The sequence below is a fragment of the Lissotriton helveticus genome, chromosome 7, assembly GCF_964261635.1.
Source record: "Lissotriton helveticus chromosome 7, aLisHel1.1, whole genome shotgun sequence".
In the NCBI taxonomy this organism is placed as follows: domain Eukaryota; kingdom Metazoa; phylum Chordata; class Amphibia; order Caudata; family Salamandridae; genus Lissotriton; species Lissotriton helveticus.
In genome coordinates this window covers 986,408,277-986,435,047 of record NC_136068.1, presented here as the reverse complement: position 1 = coordinate 986,435,047, position 26,771 = coordinate 986,408,277, and the positions used below count along the sequence as shown (strand labels likewise).

General features: G+C 45.7%; 1 protein-coding gene across 1 annotated transcript in view; it reads left to right on the top strand.

Moving 5' to 3' along the window:
- The window catches only part of CCDC69 (coiled-coil domain containing 69), a 133,586-nt gene that overhangs the window by 89,248 nt on the left and 17,567 nt on the right, over positions 1-26,771 (top strand). Inside the window, exons 3-5 of the mRNA XM_078653625.1 lie at positions 5,926-6,026; positions 22,030-22,117; positions 25,564-25,637. Of these exons, the coding sequence (XP_078509751.1) occupies positions 5,926-6,026; positions 22,030-22,117; positions 25,564-25,637 (263 nt within the window). The remainder of the gene's footprint in view (positions 1-5,925; positions 6,027-22,029; positions 22,118-25,563; positions 25,638-26,771) is intronic.

Below are 26,771 nucleotides of genomic sequence, written 5' to 3'. Positions count from 1 at the left end.
GTCTTCCTCATCTATCTGGATGACAGGGGCAGGGGCATCAGGGTTATCATCTTCAGAAGGAGAAACTTCCTCACCAGTCCCTGAGGGGGCTGGTTTGGAGTTCTTTAGAGCTTCAGACTGGTCTAACAGCTCTCTGAGGTGTCCTGCTGTAGGAGTAGGACCTGTTTTGATTCCTCTCATGGAACACAGTTGCCTCAGTTCCTTAAATGGAAAGATAGCAAATTTGGATGGTGCCCTTGGAGGGTCACTCTCAACAGAGTTGGGTCCAGTGGATCCCTCTGCTCCAGACATTGCTCTAGTGTGGTGGATGTGTTGCAATCTACCTACACTTGTGTTTTCCTACAAAACCTATCTAGTAGTTGTAGTCAGGGTATGCTACTCCCTATCCTCTACAACAACTAAGTTCAGTAGAACTTAAGTATATCTAGTCTTGTTTTAGTGTACCTATCAGGTACCTGTATGATCTTTCAAATGATATTGTCAAAGATTGTAATGGTAAAACAACAGCAAGCTCAAATCCCAATCCGCTGCTCACCAATGTGAGAAGTTGGCCTGGTATATGATGCTCACTAGTTCTAGTGATCACCTTGTACCATGCCAAGCAACCCTTATGGTGCAGGTTGTAAAGTCAACCTTATAGACAAGCTATCCTAAGGGTAGCATGGACTAAGCAGTCTTAGGCTAAACTCTGTAAAGGCATGTGAAGCAAGCTGTTTTACCATACACAATCCCCTTGAATACCAAATGAAAGGACACCACACAGATATATATTGAAAATATATATAGATTTATTTCTACAAATATCCCCTATACTCTTTATGAGCACAGAAGCAAATGCGTTAAAACAAAACACAGTTTAAATATACAAAAGTTGCACGAATATGGATGAGCCCTAGGGGCCACCTAAACCATATACAAAAATAGTGGTATAAGAACCACTATGGGGAAAGTGAAGAGACCTAGGGCCTGGGGAATCGCTGGAGCTGTTCGGGACTAGCAGTGAAGAAGTCGGGAAAGGCCCGCGGGACTCGGGTGCAGTGCGGAAAGCGCACGCAATACCAATGCAATGTCAATGGTGAGTAAAAGTTACAAAGTTAGTTATTAAGGAACCTTCCGAGTGACCTAGAAGGATGAAACTTTAGACACAGACACTAGAGGTGTGTACCAGTGGGGGAACACCGGCGGAGCTGAGTTACCTCACCCACAGGAAGCGGGTGCATAGGGTCGAAGTAGTGTCGGGTTTCATCACGCAGGTCGATGGTGCTTGGAGCTGAAGATGCTGCAGGCGGCTCGATGTGAAGAGTTCCGGTGGATCCAAGGGTGGATCTGAAGAGGTGAAGACCTGAAAGCAGAGGGGACAATGTTCAAAGTCACTAGCCAGTGACTACCGTGGAACCAGATTGGAACCAGGCGATGTCGGGTGCAAACATGCGTCGAGGTGTAGCTTCTCTCTGCAGCCACGTGGACACGAGGGGTCGAAGACGTCCAGGAGTCGGTCACGAGCTGTCCCACGCAGGCTTCTCGCTGTTGGCGGTGTCGGCAACTTGATTGGAGCAAACAGGCCTTGGCAAATGCAAGCCACGCAGGAATTGAAAAAGGCTTGTCACTCGGACCAGCAAGGTCAGAGTGGGTGCTCCCTTTTACAGGAGCGAGGGCAAGTCTGGAGCAACCAGACCTGCAGTGAAAGTTGAAGGTTTCGTCGCCAAGATGGCCGCTAGCCACGTGGCAAGTGGCCGGGATGGCGCGTCGAGTGGCACGGTGCAAAAGGGCCCCACGCAGATCGTGGAGATGCTGGGGGGCTGATCTTCGGTGCAAGGGCTGCTCGAGGTTGGGGCTTCTCAAACCCCAAAGCACAGCGTCGAGGGTGCCTCTGATGCTGCGCAGTCAGCGTTTCGGGGGTCTTCCAAGAGGTCCGGTCCCACGTCTCTCGGTGCCTCCACGGGTCCCTTCTTTGCAGGGACTGTGGATCGGGCTGTGAGAAGTCTGGGAGTCTGGGTCTTGTCAGGCTCTGGGCTCGGGCTCCGGCGGGAGGCGGCGGCAAAGCAGACGTCGAGTTGCTGGTTGGTGCCTGTATTCACAGGGTGGTCACTCCTTGGCCACAAGGGAGATTCTCTTCCGTCTTCTGAGCAGCAGAATGTCGAAGTCCAGTCTTCTTCTGTATTTCAAGTTGATTCAGGATGACTCGAAGTCTCAGGACACAGCTCCCACTCTTATTCGAATCTGGGGGGCCGGATCACCTACTAGGTCCCTCCTCTGGGTGGGACCAGGAAGGGGGGTGGTTACACCCCCTTTCCTTTGTCCAGTTTCGCGCCAGGACTGGGGCTGGAAGGCCCCAGCACCGGTTTGAACTGGCCTATGCACAGGGACACCTTGTGTGCCCCAGGCATGTCTGATTCTATTCAGCCCTGTCCTACCCAATACACAAAATCCTGTCTGGGGTGGTGCTAGCACCTCCCAAGGCAGGAAACCCTTTGTCCAAGCTGCCCTCGCTGGAAGGACTCCCAGCAGCAGGAGGTCAGACTTGTGTCTGCGGTGGCAGCATCCATCTTGTGATGCTGAGGCTCTGTTTAACTTTAACCGGGGTTCAGGTTAGGTACATGTTGTGTCCCTCTAGAAGGGTGGAATGCTACCCCCGTCGCCAGAACTGGCGAGGGGGTAGTATTCCAATTCGTATGACACCTTACTCGACATGTTTTGATAAAGCCAAACCCAAGATAGCATTTAACCGCGAGGATTATAAGGCACTTAAGAGTATATGGTATGGCAGTATCATGAAACAGCTAAAGGACATGGTTCCGAAAGCTGCAGACAGGCTCAGCTCATGCCAGAGCACTATCTCACATATTTCCAAGCACTCTGCCTCCAGGATTGATGAGGCCTTCCATAGGAGTGACTGATAGGAACATATGTGTCCATTTTAGGTTAGGTATAGGCAAACTACACCTAAGTAAGAGGTGGTTACACCGACTTACCCCAGCTGAGTGATCAGCCAGTTGTGTCAAATATGGAGGCCAGGCCAGGGGTGGCATAATACATGCTGCAGCCCCTGGTAGGCCTTGGAAGCACCTATGCCCTGGGTACCTGGGTACACTGTTACAGGGGCCAATAAGGTGAACCAGTTCCAATGTCGTTATGCACCTAAAGTACATGGGTAACAATTTAGAGAGAGAACAGCAGGCTGTGGGTCTGATTAGCAGGCCCACAGCCACATTAAGTCATAAACCAGTGAAGCAAAAAGCAAAGATTTGGGGTGACCATAGGATAGCAGACCCTACTCTCCTACAGTAATCTTTGTCTATAACTTTGGGCTTGTGTTCTGTTGCACAGTAGCTGGCCAGTATACCTTTTGATCTGACAAATCCCCTCACCACTTGCAGTGGACAAATAAGTAATCCATTGAACCCAGGGAGGCTATTCTGGGAGGTCTACAGAAATATTCAACTTTTTGTGGATGCTGCACCAAGCAATTCACTATGTGTTACTCCAAATGGAGGCTCAGCTGCCAAGCCCGACAGCAACGCCTCCGTGCTTTGAGCCTAGTCAGTGGAGACCCACCCCAGGTAAATCCACCTTGGAGTAATGCTGCTCCAGTGTTCTTTGTCGGCTGCAGTGTATTCTCGCTGTGATACAAGGCCATGTGTTTGCACTGGAGTCAACAGACCCTGGTATGGCCACTCACTGTAATGCCCTTTGATTAAAGGGAGATGGGGGCATTTCTAAGCCAGAGAACAGATTTCACATTGTATTCTGTTGTGTCAGAGTGTTTGGTGATTCCACATTTCTCCAGGTTACTCTGCCCATCAACTACCTTCTTCTGACATTCTATGATCTTTCGTGCCCTGTTAAACCCTCACTAAGAGCGGTAGGCTGAAACTCACTCCCTTAGGGACGAGGGTAGACCCATACATATAGAAGCTGTACTTTGATGGAACACATGAACTCCTCTATAACTGTCTTGCATGATGTTTTCAAGCTTAGATCCAGCCTGTGTTGCCCACCTGAATCTCCATTCAGTCACTGACATAAACCGCAGGTTCCAACAAGTTGGCCTTTGAGCACATAATATTTTCAGTGCGCTCATCCAAGCTATTGAAAGTGCTTCCTCTGGCCCTTTGAAAAGAAACCACTTGGATCTACTCCCATGAATCCAACCTGTGCCTGGCTCAAGACCACGCGCACATTTCATACTCACACTGAAACAGAATATCCAGTCTGTACCTTTGAGTTTTGGTGTAAAGTAAACCACCAACCTACTGTGAGGTGTGCCTTTTCTACCCAAGAGAAATGAGAATGGGAGCTGCCAGGGTTTACAGGCAACACCTCCCGCTGTCTCAGGGGCTCTCATCTGCTCTTACCCAACCTAAAATGCAACTCTATACTGTTAATGATCCTACTGGCCTGGGCAGTCTTGTTCAGTGGCAGTTTGTCTGCCTCAGCTGGATGGTGTGACTGAACTGACCCATGCAAGGGGACGCAGAGGAAACTGCTGGCTGCCAAAGAAAGCGATTACAGGACACATAGGAATAATGAGATTTGTTGCACGCTGTGACTTGATGCTCATTCCTGGGGATATTTATAAACTATGCTGTGGAGTGAGGATTTTACAGCCATTGCTGAAGGCACGCAGAGCTCTACTAGGCTTTACCAGAGAGGAGAGAAAGATCTACACTGAGGTATTAGCACAGAAAAAGACCGAAATAAATACACCACTTGTCCATCATTTGTAAACAGTACTCAGACATTCAGAATTTAGCTTCTAAATGTGAAAGCAGTAGGGGTTGGCTATTTAAGAAACAGGATTGTCTGAATTGTAATTCTTCCATCCTCACCAGCCTGAGCTCAAACAAATTCTCTTGGTGAACATTCTGCTGCCCCGGTTATAGTATACAGCACCTTTGAGGACCTCTAAAGACCTCTAAAGGGAGTTAATTCATTGTCCTGCAGTCTCTGTTATTAAAGACACTGCTCCAAGCTCCAAGAGTCCTCTGGTATTTGTGCGCTTTATAAGTGTTATTAACATTACATAACATGACAAGGCACTGCCAAAGAACGAGTGCAGCAGGTGGCACAGTGACTTCTGAGGCTTTACCAACAAGAGACATCTTCAGTGGTGGCTCGTCCACTAAGGCGGAGGAGCGTTTCCCCACTGCCAGGAAGCAGCAAAAGAAAGGAAACAACATTATAATAATGGAATGTTATTATCATTTTAGTTAGTCCTCCTGCTGCGGCAGCGTGCGTGATGAGGCGGGGTTGCAGAGCAGGGGAGGAGTGATAGAACACTCTTGTGCGCAATGACTGTTTGGCCGGACTTCTCGGGCCGCCCAAAACAGTCATGCACACTTCCCTGTTCTCCATGCAGGCTGCATTACATCCTGCATGGAGAACATGCCAACCCCTCCAGCCCCTGGCTTAGTGCGAGTCACTGCACTCAGACCAATCACAAAGCTGCACTCCAGCGTTGTGGTTGGCTTCGGGGTGGGAGCCTGGTTGCCTGCTTCTTTTTTCACCTGGAGTCAGGCACAGGCCAGCAGGGGAGAAGATGCGGCAACCTGGCGGCAGCAAGGTAAGTGTTATTTTAATTCCATTTTTTAATGCAGCCTGTGACCCCCTCCCCCCCCCCCCGCCCCGTGTTCCTGACTCCCCCCCACCCACCCACGAGCCGTGCCGTCCACCTGCCCACCCCTGCTCATCCTGCATCAGAAAGATCATCCTGGAACACTATTCGGTAATCCCAGAGCAGAAAACTGAGCTCTGGTGATGGTTGATAGAAACAGAATTAACACCATTTTTGTTGTGCATCTCTACATGTGCCAAAGGTCATGAACCGCACAGGCATGAAGTATGAAAAACAAGTGTTAATGCGATAGAGAAGAAACAAGCAGATTCTGCAGTGCCTGCTTTCTGACTTGTGTCTCTGTTTTGCAGATGGGTCATCTTCAGTCCATGTGGGGCCTGAGAACAATAATTCGGGCTCCCAAGAGAAGCACCAGCAGGAATGTGAACGCCTCCAAAAGGAACAGGAAGAGGTAAGAATACAGGCGAAGAAGGGCCCGTCACAGGTAGGATACATTTACCCTCACCCCTACTCCGAGAGATACCTTCATTAATCCTCATCAGGGCTGTTACCCAGCAATCTTTCAAGAAACACCCCGAAATCACTAGAACGTGTGATTATGAGAACTCGCTATATAAGTCATTGGTATTGAAGGGAGACCAATTGGTTGGTCATGATAATCAAATAATTTTGTATAAAGGATCCGCAGTGCTAACCGTGAAAGCATATTCGTTCTGTGATTTGTGGGCCTTTTTGTATCATGTATTGTGGCTGTAGTTGTAGAGTTGCTCCCCGACTTTCTACCGAACGTTATTGTCTCTGGTGAAGACGCCAGTTTCCATCTTTCTTTTTAGGGGCATAATCTCTACTAATCTTCGAGTTTTGACTATGCTACATATTGGATCATGTACTGACTAATTCAGTCGAACTCATTGTACACATACAAAAAATGCACAAGCATTGTTTTAAATACGTTGATCACTATACCTTGTTTAATTGTGTCGCTTTTACTGGAGCACTTGCCATCACTCAAGTCACTGTTGTAGCACACACAATTAAAAAAATATATATCGTTCTGATGCAAAATGTTTTGTCACATCCCATGTTTTTCTTGGTGTTTGGATCTGCCTCTAAATTGATCATACTTCACTAATTCTTCATTGTGCTCTTGATACAAATATTTGTATCGCTCCCCTGAACTCAATTTAAATAATGAAATATATCCATAGGAATCTCTGTTCTCTTTTGACATCAACGTTTCCAGGCTCTGTACAATGTATTTTCAATGGGGTGAAGTAGTAGCTGCAGAGACATGTCATTTGCGAACTTGTAGCTCCTTGGGGTGGCCGGGCCTGCTCTTTCGCGTAGTAATCGCACTTGCCTGTCCTGGTGGCGCATCTTTGATGCAGAATGTTGTGAATGATGCATCAATGTGCGAAACCTAGCAACAGACATTATTTCTATTTCATGAGGAATTGCAGTCTCCTTTGGGAGGATCTGCAGCTGACTGCATTTGTAGTATATTTACCTCCTCCAGGTTGACCGCTGTTACCTGCTCACCGCCTCCTGCAAGCAGGCATGAAATGCATCAGGCAGTTTCCTGGAGCTGTGTGGGCTGTGTGTATTTGAAATATTTTCTAATCTGGGTTCACTTGCTGTGCCAAGTATGTGTCCAATTCTTCGACCATGCCCTGAAATGTGCCCTCAGTTCCAGTGTTTAGCAGCTTTAAGAGGATTTTAAGCACATTTTTCCCACAGGAGGAGGTGTTTTATGGTCTCATCAGGTCTTTAGTTGCTGCCAGCAACCCTTGCCACCCATAGGCTCCACCACGCTGTGATAGTGAATGGGCTTTGGCCGTATGGCCATTTTGCATCATCTTTCCTTTGATTTCAGTTTGTCTGGTTGCTGTGGGAGGCTCCTTCTACTCCCTACTGGCAAAAGTTATTGTATCTAAGTTTACATGCCAACATGTTTTCCCCAAAAGGGGCAGAATTTTTCAGGTTTCAAAACCAATCCCACCATTATTCTACAGCCGCAGTAATATTCCAGGCGTGGGCACCATCATGCCTTCGCGTGAATTCTCCCCGTATGTCACAAAAAACAAAACTATACCAGGGTCAGCAGTGCTTCATGGTTCAGCCTCCCATTCTATCTCTGATAACTGTAAATGAAGCAAAACCTAGATGTCAATGAGTTTATCACAATATTGTCACCTAGTCTTTTACAAAATCCTCTCACTTTGCAGTCAGAGAAATAAAAGTACTCACCAGTTTCTGAATAAGCAGCAATTTGTCAGAAGCCATAGCCTGACGTTTGACCTTTGTCTTTGAACTCACAGCAAATTTGACAAGATAAACGCGACATTTAAATGCATCTTTATTAGTTATTCACCTAATAAACTTCGGCATGATTATTTTGGGGGTGCTGTACCACCCCTACTTCCAGCGCATCTGCCTGCTGACCATTCTTATGCACGATGTCTAGGTTACGCAGTTATCCATAATAAAGCTGCTTTCCTCCCCTATCAACTGAAGTCACTCAACGCCACTTCCCCCAGGCTGTGTCTCTGTGCTCAGGTCTGACATGGCAGTTTGTGTGCTGCATTTGCTTTTGGCTCCTTTGTTCGAGTGCTACAGGTGAGGTGCGGGACCGTCGGGAGTCCTTTGGGCTGGAAAAGAAGACAACTGCCCTCCCTAAACCAAACCAAAGCATTACTCCACAAATGATACAATGACAGACATCATTCTTGCGTTAGAGAATTTCCACATTCTCTGGCCATATTTATTATACTTTATAAACACGACATCAAGTTGAAAAACATTTTTCATTATACACAAAATGTATACCATCTTTTGACTAATACAAACAATAACCTACCAACTTAGTCTCACATTCCATTAAGAGCCTTGAATGACCACCCTCAGTTCCTAGTGGCATCGCATAATTCAATTTACTTGAGCCCGGGTCATTTTTTGGGTCCCTCAACAGATTGTTGTTTACAAGGCGAACTCTCCGCTGACTCAAGTAGAGGGAGCTAGGGCCAGCAAAGCAGCTGACCCCCCCAAAAAAACCATGCCAGAGAAACCCAATAAAGGGAAACCTCATAGCACCCAATCAGGGGGATGAGTCTGGGCAACTGGGGCATACCTTGGTCTAGGGCTATGGACAGTTGCGGTAGTAGATGTCCCCGGCCCTTCACTAATGATAGTGGCACACTTGCCTCGAGTTATACTAAAAAATCAATAATATTCTGAATCCGCCTGTGCTTAGATATGTGATGCCCTGCATTGGCAACCTGCTTTGTGGTCAAAACATGACTTCTAAACCACCACAGGAATGGTTGGTTCCCCCACCAACCATTACTCCCCCCAGGTGCCACCACCTAATGATGTGCTAAATGCGGCATTGCGAAAGCCACCAAGTTTTCCACTGAAGGTTTATTACCCGGAGCAGACAGACTTCATCCTCGTGTAAAAATGCCTCCCCAAAGGCAATCATGGGAATTGTCTCTAGCCATGCTGTGCCGAACATTTGTTTTAACCTGTTGTTCAAACGCCTGACTGATTCGTTCAACCCCTTCACAGACCGCCCAAATCTCCAGACTCTCCTCGGGATGATGTGCAACCATGCTATGGCTGTGCTCGGGAATCATATACACAACCATGAGATTTCCATCAGCAGGGCCTTGAACTGGGAACTTCTGCCCTCTGCAGCCAGATCATTGCCGCCGATATGAAGAATGATGAGTGCCGGTGGCGGTAGCCCACGGGTTGCAACTTCCTTGTCCGCCCCTTCCGACCAAGTGAAACTGAAGAACCATGTCTGCTGACCATCTGCTCAAACGACTCCAGATGAAAGTTGACTTTGCACAACGCACAAAGGAATGACCACAAGCCCACACATTGGCGGTAGACGTGTGCCCTAATATAGATAAACGGGGGAAAACATTGTCATTACTCCAACGGTCCCATGAGCGCCCCTGTGCCTATAACATATTAAGCCGCACATGGCGTTTGTAGCAATCCGACTTCCACCTGCCAATCCTCTTAACTGCTTCTGCATTAAGCCCCACCCCAACAGCAGATGTTGCTGCACCAATCCTAAAGGAATGTGTGCTGAAAGTATCCTGGACCGCCAGTACTGCCAGAGCTTTGCGCATAACATGAGTAAACTGGTACTTTGTCAGAGGTACACCCGTATCATGAACCAGTAATGAAGCTGATGCCACCCTGGGACATATCTACAATAATGCATATACTGCTGTGACTGGACACCCTGAAAAACTACCACCTACCCTCAGAATCACTTGATCCCCTTTTCCTTGTTGGTCTGTTTTAGAGGGTGGTATGGTGACTACCAAATTGTCCTCTAGCCAGGAGAGTTGAATGAGTAATATTCCACCGTGGATGTCCTACTTGGATCCCATCACAATTTCAGAGACCCTAAAAGCCCTTTAGAACATGAGAGGCAAGGTTACCTCATGCCCAGCCCCACGTACCGTGTCCAAGACCCTTATGATCTACTCTAGTTTATCCACATCTATGGGGCACCTTTGGTCCGGGTGTACCCCTTCAACCTTTCTCATCCCTTCAAGGCCTGCTTACTCAAAAAGGAATGTGAATGATCCAAGTCTCCCCCTAATTTGGCAAAGAGAGGACTTCCACTAAGTGCTGCCTAGCTGAGGCCGCAGAACTACCCTGTAATATCCGCCATAACTGAGTAGGACAAAAATCCTATGTATTCGTTTTTGGTTTTTCAATGTTGAAGGATACAGTGTTCCAAAATATTGTGCACCTTATCTTTGTTTCCTTGAAACTCACTTTGCAAACTTTTAGTCAACAAAATGGCCGACGAAGATAATCCCGGGGCAGTGGAGCTACGGGCGACAACGCCATACAAGCATTAAACTTTACAGAATTCCAAGAGACCGACGAGGATGCTATAAGCATTCCAGAAGCTTTAAGGAAAGCCATCACTATAAAACTTATACGAAATGGCCTATCATCAAGAGGTGGTGAGGTAGTTTTTGTGATAGAGGCACACGAATATCACCAGACAGAGGTATTCTATTCTTGGATAATCTTCCCTGAAGCAGATCCAAGAACAAAAGTGTTTCACTTCTACAAAGAAGATGAACCACCAGAGGAATACATTCCTTTCGAGGACATTGAAATTCCACTAACATACCAAGAGCATGCGCTCTGGTTTAAAGGCGCCCTAAAACATGTAAATCACATTACCGGGCTCGGTCCACTAGGTAGAACAGGAGCAACATGGCCGGCATTAGCCAGCTATACACCACATCCTGCCATTGAAGAAATGTAGATGCAAAACTTTTAGTTCAACTTAAAGAGCTAATCAAAATCTATAGACAATTGGTTCAATATGTCATGCAGACTTTCACGGTCCAAACAGCAATAATGATTCCACAACTTACCAGGGGAACACAAATAAAAATACACCACAGACTTTACACTCAGTCGTTGGTAAATTACCCGCAAAACGGGAACAAATTCCATTCTGGATAGCTCAAAAAATTACTCAAATAGAAGCAGTATTTCCTGATACTACCCCTCATGAGAAACACAGAATTCTAACAATCTGTTTACCAATGGGGATCGCACCACACCTGGATGACTGCAACACTTGGGGTACAGTCTTTGCTGCAATCTACACCAAAACACATGGTGTTCTGTCTATGGCAGTAATACCAGACGTCCTGAAACAGATTCAAAATGAATACGGGGCAGAGCCTGCTCTAAATCTAGGTATGAAATTGCTGAAAGATTTCAAACAGGTCTCAACAATATTAGCTAATATTAAAGGTGAAGCAGCATCCGTGGTGATCCACCAAATGCTAAGAGAATTTGATGTAACTGAGCAACCACATGAACTGCCAGAATAATTGAAAAGTCCTATGAGGAATTAGGCAGAGACAGCTTGGGTGGGAAACCAGTTAAACCTCAACTGTCAGAAAGTCCTAAAAAGGTCTTTATTAAAAACACTCCTACTCCTCCTAAAAAGAAGTGGGAGAACACTAAACAGACTTCTAAAGAGAAGCGTTCTCAATCCCAAGGTAGGTCTCCTCAAAAGGAGCCCTCTGAAATGAGGTATAACCTCAGGAATAGGGATAATTTAAGAAAACCTGATAGATATTAAGATACTGATACACGTTCCTCTCGTACCTTTCAGACTTCATCACAGAAATCCGAAAGAAGAGGACGGTCAGAAAACAAAGAAGAACGCGTGAAGTCCTAAGACGATCAACACGTTCCAAAAAATAAGAAAACTCAATTCACCAAAAAGAAGGTAGCAGGTCTAAAAGTCAGATATGCCGAGGATCTTGAGGACACAACTCAAGAACGGGGATTGGGCTCAACCGATGTTGGGCAATGCAGCAGAAGTCACCATAGCTCGCAAGAACTTAAAGGATCAGACCAAAATGTCACCTGAATGCTGAATTGCTCAGTCCAGATATGCAAGGCCACCGAGATTGGAAACAGTTCTGAAAAGGTGATGTTGCTTCCCAACCCTGACTCAAATCAAGTCCGGGGCCAGGCCTATGTTCACTACTTACTGCCCAATATAGACCCGAAATCAGTGCTGCCTCCTGCATCCATGAATAATCCAAAATCATGACTTGACCGCAAGAAATGGTGAAGAATGACTACCAAATCCTGTTTCAGGTCTGCTGGCAGGCGTATTCTATAATGTTTATCCTTCAATCTGGAAATAGTCTGAGCTAAGGAGTGTGAGAAGGGGCTGCCATTTGGTATTGTACGTAGAGCAAAATTGAGTACCATTACTTGTAGCTGGTGTAAGGTGACCTTCTGTACTCCAAAGCAAGACTCCAGTGAAGCTCTGAAAGCCTGTACTTTTTCAAATGGCATTCTACATTCCCCTTTAACGGAATCGATTTCTATCCCTAGGAAAACCAAGCTCAAAGCCGGCCAGCAGTCTTTACAGGGGCCAGGGGTACCGAAACTCAGACATTAAAGCCTTGAAGTTTGCTAGGAACTTGGCACAGTGGTTGGAATCACCCAGCCCCAAGAATAGGAAGTCATCCAAATAGTGAATGACCAAAGCAAATCCAGATGCCTTAGTAAAGACCCCTTCCAGGAATGTGGTGAATTGTTCAAAATAAGCACAAGATACTGAGCAGCCCATGGGCATACATGTGTCGTAGTAGAACTTCGCTTGGAGATGAAAACCCAACAAATGATAGCCATCAGGGTGGACTGGCAACAAACGAAATGCTGTCTGCTTTTGCTAACAGGGCTCCTGGACCTAGCTATCTTAACAGTTCAAGAGCCCCATCTAGGTACACATATTTGACAGAGGACAGGGCAGAGTTGATGGCGTTGTTAACAGAAGCCCCACTAGGGGCTAGAAGATTGTGAATTAGCCTAAATACCCTTGATCTTTTTTTGGGACCCAACCGCAAGGGAGAGCAGGCGATGTCTGGAAAAGTTGCTGTGGGTACATATTTACCCGGGTTCATAAACAGTAGTAAGAGTGAGGAGGGATTATCAAACACTGGGTACAGGACTCCTTTGTTTCTGCCCACTTTTAATTTGGACTTCTAAAAGCATTTGAACTCCGGGTGTTCTGCTGTCCCACAAAAGGAACAATTGTGCATACATTTGCAAGACCCCTGTGGTCTGGAACATGCTTTCTTATTATATGCTCAACATGCCCCTTTCCACTCTCCCCCTCCCGTCGCCTGGCGAAAGGGCATCTGGCCACTGCCCTCTGGCTTCTTCAACATCAAACAGTGCACCCATGCATTCACATCCGTTTGAGCCCAAAACATGCCCGGTTTTGAAGCTTTCTTCAACCTGCTTTATCGTATTCCTCCCAGCAGGACCCCCCATACTCCTCATAAGCACCCACTATTTTGTTCGTTTAGTAGGGATGTCTGTGAGCCCAACTCAAGGTGTTTCTCAAGGAGAACCGACTGATAAATAGTAAAACCCTTCATCCAGTTCATTACTGTCTCATGATCTTTGGCTTCTTCCATTTATGTGAACAGCCTTTAGATTCCTTGGTGTGCTCATCTGGTGGTTGAACCACCGTGAGTTCAAACACATCAACATATGCCCCTTTCCTTATTTTTGCCTTCATGTCTTCAGATATGTGTGAGCCTAACTGATCCCTAGGAGAAAGGACCTGATCATGGGCACTGCTGGTGTTAGTGGCCTCCTCACCTGTAGTCCCTGCTGCAGACCCTCAATTGCCGTGGAGGCCCCGACCAGTGGTGTGGTGGGGAGACCAGCCCAGCCGTCCCAGGCTGTGTATTCACTGGTCCTAGCTGCTGGGTAGAAGCTCTGAGGACATTCTGGGAGACTGCCCCGCCCCAGGTTGAACTTGTGGATTTCCCCCCAGTAGGCTGTTTTCGGCTGCCAATTGCACCCTCCCCCCTACCGTTATTATTGCTGGGCCTTAATTGCCCGGTTGTGAAAGCCATGGTGGCACCCTGGCTAAACTACTCAGAAGGTCATTTCTATCTGAACTTGCCCCGGTCAGCCGCACTGCCTGTCACCCTCTCTTCTAGCACCTGCATGTTTGCTTTCCTTTTCAGCTGCTTCAGGGGAATTTTTAACACCCTGGCGATGAGATTCGGCCTCCAGAGATATCTGATATATCCAATTAAAATGACCACGCCCGGTCTAAACAGGGCCTCAACTGAGACGAAGCAAACCAAACTGTTAAAACCCAAATCGACTGGAGCCCGAGACTCTGAAGCAAACCTCACAATTCAGCATAACGCAGCCCCCAGCGCCATAGCAAAGCCTGCAGGATTATCTGAGCTGCAACCGGGAACAACAAAAGTAGAATTTGAAGTGATGTTTAACAATTATGCCCTTAAGTCACCCCAGCGCCGTATAAAAAACCTGGAAGTTTATCTGAATGTCAGCAAAGAATAACAAAGCAATTTCTCACTAATGTGAGTGCTTAGTGCCACCTACTGCCCAAATACGGAACCACATACAACAACAACAACAAAAGATCGAACGTTATCGGAGCCCCACTCCCTGAGCAAAACAGATGATTAATATAAATACAAAATGCCACCTGTAGGAGAAGTCAAGAACCACTCCCTCCCGCCCAAGAGCCCAATTGTTGGACTATGCCAGGCGCCTGCTCCCCCGATCCCGCCTAGGGTGACCAACTGACATGGGTGCAAATTCAGGACGGTGAGTGTAAAAATTCAGAACAAAGGGTCAAAATTCAGGACAAAATTCAGGACAGGAGGTCAGAATTCAGGACAAAACTTTGGGACAAAAGGTAAGTTTTACAGACACAACGTAGGAGGTCGCGCAATAGAATATAATTAAGCCCATCCATATCCAAACATATTCAATCATTTGCAAACCTATCCATCATGTATCCTATCCATCATTTCACTCATCCATCCATTATCCATCCATCCATCCTTTCACCCTATTCATCAGTACACTCATCCATCCACTCTTCCACCCATCCATTCACTCATCCATCCAGCCTTTTATCCTTTCCCCCATCCAGCCATCCTTTCACTCACTCATTCTTCCACCCATTCACCCTTTCAGTCATCAATCCATCCTCCCTTTCTCTCTCCATCGACCCTTTCATTTAGCCATCCTTTCTTCCACCCATCCATCTACTCATCCACTCATCCACTCATGAATCCATCCATTGAGGCATTGACCCTATCAGTCATCCATCCACCCTTTCACTCATCTATCCATCCATTTGTCCATCTACCCTCCCTTTCACTCCTTCATCCATCCTTACATCCACACGCTCACTCATCTGTCCAGCCATTCACCCTTGTACTTATCAATTTATCAATCCATCCATCATTTTACCCATCCATCCACCCATTAACTCACCCATCACCTACCTGTTCACTCTTCCATCCATCCTTTCACTCATCCATCCACCCTTTTACCCATCGATCTACCCTTCTACCCATACATACATACATCTTTTTACCGTTTCTCTCATCCATCCTTCCACTCACTCATCCATACATCCTTTCTCTCATTATCCATCCATTCACCCTTTCATTCATCCATTCACCCTTTCAGTAATCTTCAGCCATCCACCCATCCCTTCATTTACTCACTCGCCCACCTTTTCATATTAATTATGAGTTGAGCCTTTGTCTACAGAATGGCAGACAGAAGAGGCCCATCAAGAATTTCACCCATGCTGTAGTTCCTAAAGCAATGGGTGGGGTTAGGTTTCCCTATGCCCCTGCACATAGGAAATCTGAAAACATGAAATTCATGGGTCATGCATGATGCACAGTGCCAGGCCCTGAGGTGACTGTGAGATGGTGTTGCGTCCAGGGCTTTAAGTGGGATGAAAATACCCTGGGGTTTCTCCAAAGGAGGTGTTCGATGTAATTAAGGGCGTGGCTTAAAACACAGAAGCTAAGAATCTGTGCTTAATATAGTATGCTGCCTGACTGGTATTTTGCCTCTTCTGTCAATGTATCCAGATATATAACAACAAGTAATGTTACACCTGCAACAAGCCAGAACTATTGGCTTTGTCAATGGTTGTTAGTTGCATAAAATAAAAAAAGTAGCAATCTGGCTTCCTTGAATATAATATTGAAAATGCATCAGTTCTAAAATGAAGAGACTGTGAGAGAACTCTAGCCACTTCTTTTTAACTTCTTTCACCACCTCCTTTTGTTGAGCTGGATTCTCATGTAGCAACATTGGCTTTTTTGCACATTTCTTCTGTCTGACAGAATGCCCTGCCCTAGACAGAGCCTGTGGGAGGCCAGCACATGCTTTAACACCCTAGACTGGACCCTTGTCATTTTGTATTTTGAATGACAATGGGCAGGTGGGGCTGCTTTTGTGCTCCAAGAAGGAGTGCGAGGCGTCCCTATTAGGGAGTTGAGGCTTCATGCAGGGAACAGTGCTATTTTTTGCAATGCCCAAAATAGCGGACATAAGGCGTCCGTAAAAGGGATCCTCATGGACAACGGACGTGAGACCCAAATTACGGACGGACCATGAAATTTATGGATGGTTAGTCACCCTACATCATACATAATCACATAAAGATGCACACTCACATACACTCAAAGACCATCACGCACACATGCCACATCATATGCACAGAGTAGGAACTCGCATAAATCCAATGACATCACAAGTTGCTAAAATAACACAAACACGCATACCTCTCACCGTCGCAAACCATAAATTAAAATCAGAAATGCTGGTGCGACATAGTAGAAGTATCTTCTGATAAATATTTGACATCTTAAATTAATACCTTTGGACGCCTTCATTTATCACTAGTTTCTGAACAAAAGTAGAATGCCATGAGCACCTATTACATTACACAAGGTCACATTAGTTTGCAGGCACTGGAGATTAAGGGATTTGCCATAATAACACGATGTTTAAACCTGAATTTATTTTTTATTTCATTGTGTGTATGTTACTTTTTTGTGTTCGTAACTGCATATGAAATAAAGGCTTACATAATAGTTTTTTCTTCTCTGCCAACTTTTTGACCCTGCCACCACTCCAAATGACCCTAGCCCCCATTGCACGATTTGTATATTTTACACTTCAAGTCTGTAAATGAAAACCGCCTGGAATTACGCCAATAAAGAAGGCCACACTTCCAGGTCGTTTTCATTTACACTTATTTGCTATGGCATGTGCAACCCCTGGGAATGCAGTCACAGACCCTGAGGGGGGGCGCTCGCCACTGTATGAAGACTTCTGGCAGGAGGAGGCCCAGCAAATGCTGTATCTCTACAGAGGGGCCCCATTATCATTCTGTGTTTGATAATCAGGCAGACAACAGAATGATAATGGCCGATGGCAATCTGTGCCGCGAGGAGCTGCTGCAGGCCTTTCAGTTCACAGAAGTGCGAGCTGGCCCCCTGCAGTGAGAGTTAGAGAACTATCAGACTGCTTGCAGGGGGGACAGCTTGCACCAATCAACGCCCAGAATTACGGACAAAAGGCGTCCGTGAAAGACTTCCTGACGGACAACGGACAAGTGGCCAAAATAACGGGCAGTCCGTGAAATTTACGGACGGTTGGTCACCCTAATCCCGCCTCCCCCTACCTCATTCCCTTGCAGTAGTGACCTCAAGAACCCGAGGATTCGCCTGCACATAATGGGGACTGCCGTCAAGAAATAAATATAATATGAGGATGTGAATAAACAACATCACTCATTCAAGTTGTGTTATTAGTCATATGTTCATGGCTTCCAAATAATTTATGTTTGCTATTTGAAAAATACTTTGTCTGTATTGTAAGAAGAGTCTCCGCAAAGTTGTAGGTAGATTTGAGAATTCTTCTTTATTTAAAATACAGGTTTCTTAAGCCACAGAGCGGAGCAGTGTGTTCCCTCGAATCTCGATCACCAACAGCTGATCGAATCCCCGGGAACACACGCTCCGAGAACATCATAGCATTCCAAACAAGGCATTCTAAAAGAGAAGGCATGTTAAACATTCCTAAAGACACCAGACCACTACAACACCTCCCCCTTTATATAAAAAAAACAATACAAAAGCTGAAAGCAACAAATAAAGTTCAATAAATCACAAAATCCCCAAACCTAGCTGGTAATCTAATAGTGCGCCCACTTCTAGCAGACCTGTCCCCCACGACATTCCTTACCACAGGAACAGCGGTATTAGAAGAAGGAACAACAAAAGCCCTGCCATTAATACTGGAAGCAGGAGCAGCAACAATATTACTTCCACCATGATCCTGCAACCAAAAAGTCCATTCCAATTCGTCAGAACAACTACTCTTCTTTTTTTCTTAAATTAATTCAGCCTGGTCTTTTCGCAACTTGACTAACTGTCTCTTATTCCACCAACCTCTACCGTTGAGGAAAACAGCCCCTTTACTAACCTTACAAACTTGAATCGGGTCATAAAAATTAGACAAACAAAGCATTCTAAAATAGAAGGCATGTTAAACATTCCTAAAGACACCAGACCACTACAGTCTGGGACCCCTACTTATGCAACTATGCAACAGTCACCGCAGTCCCAGGCAGAGACAACCGTCCGGTCGAATCCAGATGGACAGGGAAACTTGTACAATGATGAAAAGAGCAGTCCAGGAGGAAGCAGGCGATAAGCAGAGCAATGCGGTTGTCCAGACAAAATAACTCCTCCGTAGTTTGGGGCACCGTGCGACGGCAGTACTCCAGGGGCAGGCAGGGAGCAAGGTGATGTCAGATGTTGGTTCATTTAACAATTTAAGCGTCTTGTAAATAGGGTCAATTTTAGGATGGGGGGGCAAAGTGAAAGTGTGAGGCCCCTCTAATTTGCATACACCATGACCCATTCAGGGCTGTTTGCATCTCAATAGATGACCCTAAAGCTGCTTTATGCAGACCCCTTCTGGGCTGCAGTCCCTCCCTCACAGTCACCTACATGCAACTCTTTTACACCTCACAAATGGCTGAGGGAGTGAGGGTTGCTTATCTTGTGAGAGGGTAACCTACTGCGTTACTAAACTGCGGGACAATCGCTGCCCTGTAGTCAGGGTCGAACTGGCACATAAATAGGGCTTCCGGTTTTATGGTATTTATTTTTTTAACATTTCCGGCTGTATTTATCCATATTTATTTTTGGGCATTTTATCTGTATTTATCCATATTTATTTTGTGTTTCGCGTATAAATGAAGCTGAAAAACTGCACATTTCCATATTTATTTAACTAATTGCAGCACACTCGTACTTTGATGTGTGTCGTGTTTTAGCTATTTAAGCTGTCAAATATTACACAACAATACATCCACTGGTAAATACTAGCATTATACCATAAATGTATGTTGACATATGCTGTTATTTAAAGAAATTTCATCCTTTTTTTTAATTTCTCATGCTGTCCATCGGCTCAGCTGCTGGCCTCCAATTTATTAAAGACAACAGGGAGAGTTACTTAAAAGAAGCACAATTTTCTGTATGTATACACTTTTAAAAATAAATGCAGTCAGAAAACACATTCTTTTCTGCCTGTATTTATCTGTAAAAATCCATAAAAACGGAAAACAGGGAGCCTTACACATAAAATAGGCCTAGGCACAAAAATAAAAGAGGCCCCCATTTGCAAACCACATTTCTTAAAATGTGTCCCACATTTGCCAATCTGGCCAGTTTTGAACTTGTAAAGACACACTGTATAGTTATTTTGCATGGCATGGGAAGTTGCATGCATTTGTATTTGTTGTACTATCAGGAAAATGAACAGTATAAACCGGTCCACCTGGCCATAAAACAGGCCCACAAACTGCTAAATAGCTGGCCCACACACTGGACAGTCAGACCAGCCCAACAGGCACTGCCTGATTTGCCTATAGGCCAGACCAACGCAGCCCATGGTGCCTCTTTACGGTCAGCAGGGCAGGACAAACCTGCAGAATCTGTCTCCTTGCAACTGGGCCTATAAGAGGGTCTCCCCTACCCCAGGTCTCAACGACCTACACCATGTCTGCGAGGCTCAGAGGAGGGGGCCTCCCACGGGCACACTTGCAATGACACCTCTCTCCTAATTGGACGGGCATGGGTCACGAGAAGACTGGTGTGCCGTGGCCTGGCTGTATCGCACTGGTGCAGGGCTCCATGTGGGTGGGCTGGCGTGTGGGGCCCTGGGCAACTGCCCACACTGTCTATGACTAGCGCCAGCCCTGTTTGTCAAATAAATGGCGGCACCACATGAGCCGAGCACTTGCCATACAAACGTACTCAAACATACTGCCTCTCCCGATGGCCTCCTTCATATGCCATGACGCACGTCGGCACACCCCATTATGCAGGGGCGATCAGGAGTGCCACGTGGGCTTAGGCGATAGGACCACTAAAGAAGGGACTCACACTCACTGCTGCTAGTACAGGCAGAAGGCCCTGTGCGGCCATGAGTCCCTTCATTTATATCCTCTGGCTGTGCCTGGCCAGAGAGCGCAGTAATGTACATCCAGGTAAATTGGTCAAGCTCAGTAGCGGCCGGGTGGCTCACTGCTTCCCTTTCCCACTTTGCTCTGAATCCACCAACTGGATGCTACACACAAAGTCCTTGAGTCTCTGATTTGGCTTTGGGTGGGGCGTAGATCATATTGCTGACTTGGGGATCTGTCTGGCCCATCTTCAGGGTTCATTTCCCCTTGGGGCTTGGTTGTGTGCACTTCACACCTGATCTGATCGTGAGATTTGTTCATCAGGCGGTGATTGGTCATGGGGACTTTCTTTTGCGGGGAGGTCTCCTGGACCTCGTCCTTTTCATTTCTCTCCCCCCCAGGAGTATCCACCTTCTTGGACCAGGAAATGTTCCGGGTTACTGTCGCTTCTTTGCAGGCAGTCATTATTGTGGCTTCCACTGATGCCACCTTCTACACACTTGATTCAGTTGGTGTCCTGAATTTCCATCCCAGCCAGCGATCCTTCAGGAGCATCTGAACACCTCACCCTAGCCAGCAGTGGGCTGCTTTCCTTTTGATACCTGCCCTTGCATTGTTCCGTACCCGGCTGTTCTGGGTACCATCAGGATCATACCCCGGTAGGGTCCACTCGAGGTGTACTGGAATTGTATCGCGCCAGTACCCCATAGCAAGAGAGTACATGGGGGGCATTGGGTGGGCAGTGGGGAGTGCCTCTGTAGTCCCGCAAGAAATGATGTAGGCTGAGCTCCAGGCTCAGCAATCTGCAAAGCCTTGCTTAATGTCCGCATAAATGCTCCACCAGCCCATTCGCGTGTGGCCACTGCGGTGTGATTCTACGACGCCATATGCCCAAGTGATGGAGCAGATCCTGGAACGGGTGGCTCACTACACCCAGGTACCAGTCACGTGTCTATAAGGGCTGGATAGCTAGCCGCTGGCCCCTCGAAGGCCAGTTCATTTCCACATAATATACTGAAGTCTGTGCTGCGGTATTTGGCAGTTGATTAAAGCCACATCACCCGCTGTCATTCTGTGGTTAGTGCCACTGCCTGCGAATCTATGCAATACCCTGTTTCTTGCAACCACAAACAACCTCTCCTTTTCTTACCGCACTGCCTCTCCTCCAGCATCTGAACAGAACACGTCTTACTACTTTGTTTATTGATTCCACTATTCGTATGAAAGTAGCCATGTTGCGGCTGAAGCAGAGTTAAACATTTCTGAAGGACTCCCAAAGACTATATTTGGTCATTTGTTGCGGTGGTCTGCCACCAAGTGGACAGAAGTGGTACAGTGTAAGTATGACTTCCTAAATTCAAGTCGGCACCAAACTTCGGAATGGCACTTTTGCTGCTCGGTGTGAAACTCTCATAATAACACAAGTTGAAAAGTAATTTTTGTATCGAAGGTCAGCAGTGCGGATAGTTGCCTTTTGTTAATGCTGTTATTTCGACTTTTAAGTACATTCAAATGTTAAAGCTTCATATGATCACTGATATTCTACGCTCAGCTGCCCGTGTTGACATCTTTGCTTGTGTCCCAGGTGGCGAAGGAAAGGGATGCAGAGATAGCGAGGCGTCTGACAGAGCAAGCCGAAGCCCTGAGAACGGACCATGACAGCCAATGCAAAGGTAAAGATTGAAATCTGTCAGGGATGGCATTGTCACCAAGGATGGGAGGAGGATATCCGTGCACCCCGCCAGGGTCGTATTGGGAACACAATTAGGCCCGGGCGCCAAAAGAAAAAGTGGCCCACCTTTGTTGGTTGATAATGACCTTTCATGAAACGTTGCTTAGTACTCGGTGTAATTTTGTGAAGAATATCTGATCAATGAAGCGTTCTAAGCTCGTGCGGTCGGTATCATTGGCCAAGACTAGACACACCACTAAACCTACCATTATTCCACTGCAACGCACCCTCCGGTCTCCTCACCTGGTCTTCAGGCCCATAATTTATCTACTTTGGGTGCCTGAATGTGTTAGTCACCTATTGGTCCCTTAGTCAGTGCTCCCCCCAAAGACCCCTGAATATGCTGTATTATATCAGGCCACGGGTCAGAGAACCATCCTCATCCATTGTGTTTGGAGGCTTCTTTTCAACTTCAAGGAACTAAGGGTCTTCCTCTTTTGGTTTTCACTCAGGAACCTCTTTAAAAGCAATGTCTTTGGAGATTACATACTACTTCATACTTGGTGTCTTTTGTTTTGTGGGAAAGCACAAGAATAGGGGTTGAGGCAAAGAAAGCTTGCACCTAGCTATTACAATTGGCTAATTCAATAAAGTGATGGTGCTCAAAACCAGGAGGTACACCCCTTTTCACCCCCTATTTGGAAAAACCAAATACCCAAAAACCAGCAAATTGGAATTAGCACCCATCAATATTTATAAAATGTTCACAGTTTCCTCATAAATCCAATAGAATGTCCAGACATAAATCCAAAAGAGCAGGTCTCAAATCCACTTGTGGTAGAAAGATTGTTCTTTATTAGTATACTTCAGAATATTTTCTTTAAAAATTCCAAGTCATCAGAAATTTAGCCAACGCGTTTCGTCTCTGTCGAGACTTCTTCAGGGCTCAAATTGAAGTATGGGTGTTAGAATTGTGGTTCAATGGTACAAATAGCGAAGGTAGACTTGATCAGATGATAGTGATCATGTAGGTAGTCATAAAATGAACTCAAATGAATACCTGCAGCATTTCCCAAAATTTCACCGGAAATGCAGAAAGAATTGACCCGTACGATAGTAGTAGTCTTCAAGGTGCCAAGTATCTGGCTTCAATAATTAGGCGCAACAGTTGCAGGAAGAGGCATGGTGGCCAAGAGCAAAGCACAACGTCAGCGTTCGTAGTGATTAAAAAAAACTCTTTTGTTTTGTGGGTAGAGACTTGATCTAAATCTGGAAAAGCTGCAGGAATTCGCTCAAATGCCTTTCCTTCTCTCCATACCCCTTTCTTACTTGCTGTGTACACCTCTCTCATTCTGTTATGTCTTTTTGCCCCACTCCTAGTTCTTCCCTTTTCTCTCACACTCTAATTCTTTTTCCTCTCCTTGGTGTCTCTCTTTCTACCTATGTGCTTCACTCAGTCTCTCATATTTCCCCACTCTCTTTTCCTTTCTCTCTGTCTGTCTGTCTACAAATCCCCCTGTCTCTCCCACTCCTAACTCCCTTGTGGGCTCGGTTTTTTAGTTATTTGTATATCTCTCAGGCCCCTATTCCTCATGTCATTTTGCATCTCTCCTTTAAGATTTATTTCATTTCTCTGTCTTGCAAACCTTTCCTTTTTCTCCTTTCTTGCTTTCTCCTGTCAGCCTCTTTCACATCCCTCTGTCCCATGAATTTCTTTGTACTATACTTAATTTTATATTCTTCTGTGTCCCCTTTATTGCTTTGCAGCAGACAGTAACTGAAATTCCTCATGTGCCTGTAGGGAGTGTTCAAACCGAAGGAGAATCCACCGGTGGAATTTCCTTTCCCACTCCATCCCTTTGATTAAGGAAATTCTACTGGTGGATTGTAGTCTACATTAAGCATTACCTCTTGGAATGCCAGCCACCTCTCAAATAAGCCCTAGCCTAAGGGAGTGAATTAGGATAGGGCAAATGGGTAGTAACCATCCATCCTTTTTGCTCGTAGACCAGGAAATGTTTGCCACCCTCATCTGCTTTCCTCTCCTCTCCATCATTTCCTTTGCCATTCACTTGTTTGTAGTTTTATATAGAACACACTCTACCCAAAGGTTTTGAAGTCATTTACATGTACACATTCGTTTTTTAAGGAGAACATTGGGTGTACATTTTTGAAGGGATTAGATTGGCAAGTGTCCAAGTGAGAAGGTATAGTTGAAATGTATCACTCTGCAAAGTACTACTGGGGTTAGTCACTTCCGGCTTTTTGTTTTGGAAAAGTAGAGAACCAGATTTCGAAACTGTGGCCCTAGTGGTTTAAAAAATACAAGACAAAGAAGTTGGAATAGATAAACAATTGATTGCTAAATATATTTGTTTAAACCAAGGAAAATCCAAAACAAGGAGAGATTACACATGTATGTTTACACTTGCTTTGTGTTGGCGATTGGGTTAGGACTCATAAGCCTGGGTATGTGGATAATGTCTTTCCAAGTTTGAAAAACCAATTAACGTAGTCAATGCAAATGTTGTCCGTGTGGTAACGAAAGATGGCTGTGTTTGGAATGTGAGATATGTTGCTAAGTGCAGGGAGGAAGGAGTGATAATCAGGGCTAGCAAATGCTCACACTCGTTGCTTGGTTGAATGCTAAACAGTGATGATCCTAATGATTTGGAATTGCCTGTAGACACGACACCGTGTAATGCTGCTGACGGCAATGGTATAGAGCAAAGTTCAACTATGGACGCCGCGACAGCACAGGTAACCCAAAGAGGCGGTATTAGGGTACCTTCTGTGAAACTACGGGACTTGAAGTGAAGTTTTCCTGTTAATTTGTTATATTTATTTTTTACATAACTTAATAGCTTTTATAATTTCCTTTCTTTCTCATTAAGAGAAAGAACACGCCACATTCCTCTCTTTCAAAAGTCTTTGTTTTTCATGATTTCATATAGAATGTTTATTCCACAGTGCGCTTCCTGTTGCCTAGATAAAGTACAATGTTGTAGTTTGAGTTGGTCAGTAGACCTACAGTCGGCATTGTTTTTATTTTTAAGACTTCAATTAAAACTTAATTTTTACCTTCTATTTGAGTTTGTCAATTACCAAAAACAATTTCTGCCTTCTTTACATTGACAATCCAAATGATGTGAGTGTTTCTATCCATCTGTCGTCCGCAAGAGGATGGGAGGGTACTTCAAGAGGTGGTGCTTGCTGTGTGTAAACCCTACAGGCAGTGTCACGAGGGTTTTGGTTCTAACTTGGTCATCGCTGATAAAGTAGGTGAATAACTGAGCAGCCAAGATCTGGCGTTGCAAGTGTAGTCTGAGCGAAGAATGGATCCTGAGTCACCTCTGGATTTCACTCAATGACCATAAATTGATGAACTGATGCCTTGTTCGCCCGGTCTAAACTCACTTGTTCTCTTGTGTTGTTTTGCCTCTGCAGAGCTTCAGCGGGTACATGATCAGGAAAAGGCCTCCATGGTGGAAGAGTTCCAGACAACGCAGGCGGCGCTCCAGGTCTCTGAGCTGCATCTTAATCCTAAATTATTCCTGAGGGAGATGGCGCTATTTAGCTGATGGATATGCCGTAGAAACATGGGGGGGGGGGCGCAGAGGCAAAAAGACGCGCGAAGTTTCAATGGTGCAGTTTTTTAACTTTGGATGTGACCGTATTCTAAATGTATTATGAGAAAAGTTCTGCTCGAGATGTACCATCAAGCCTTGCAGCAGAAGGTTAGACAAGTATACTCAGATTATTATTGTTACTTTGTGGCATTGTAGCGCTTGACTTTGGTTGACAGCTAAGGCGTGCATTTTTGGTTTGAAGTATGTTGGATGCTGTTTAACCAATGTGGTAAGGATTCGGTGGCACACAGGAAGCTGCCACTCAAGCTAAGATTCGTGCACATTCACTCTGCCACTTAGGGTACTTGGGGCAGGAAAAATTGTAACCTAGATTGGGTAATGAATGCCTCTGTACCACTATCCATTGCATTAGTATAGTGCTACTGGGCTGGTTGTGTAAGCTGCCACAAGGAACGTAGTTGACTTTGGTCTTTCTTAGGTAGATTGGGTTGGTTTTATTGTTATAAAAATTCCGGCGTTGGCCAATAGAGGCCAAAGTCTAGTTGAATGTCTGTCTCCAGGGAATCATCTATTAAGGACCGCTCCACCGATAAAGCAATCGGTGCTGCATGTTCTATTGATGGACCCTGCTGCAAGAGCTGGCCATGCAAAGGTAACACCACAAATCACGTGCTGTTGTACAGGAGCATACATACATACATGCCTAGGGTTGTATGAAGTTTGAGGAGGAATTTAAGAGCACACTGAAGAATCCATCTGATATGAGATGGTCAGTTGGAGCAGCTGCGAATTCCATTTGGGATGTGATGATTAGTGGGAGCAGCTATGGATTCTATCTGGTATGTGAGGGTTAGTGGGAGCAGCTATGGATTCTATCTGGTATGTGAGGGTTAATGGGAGCAGCTATGGATTCCATCTGGTATGTGATAGTTAGTGGGATCAGCTATGGATTCCATCTGGTATGTGATGGTTAGTGGGAGCAGGTATGGATTCCATCTGGTCTGTGATGGTTAGTGGTAGCAGCTATGGATTCTATCTAGTATGTGATGGTTATTGGGAGCAGCT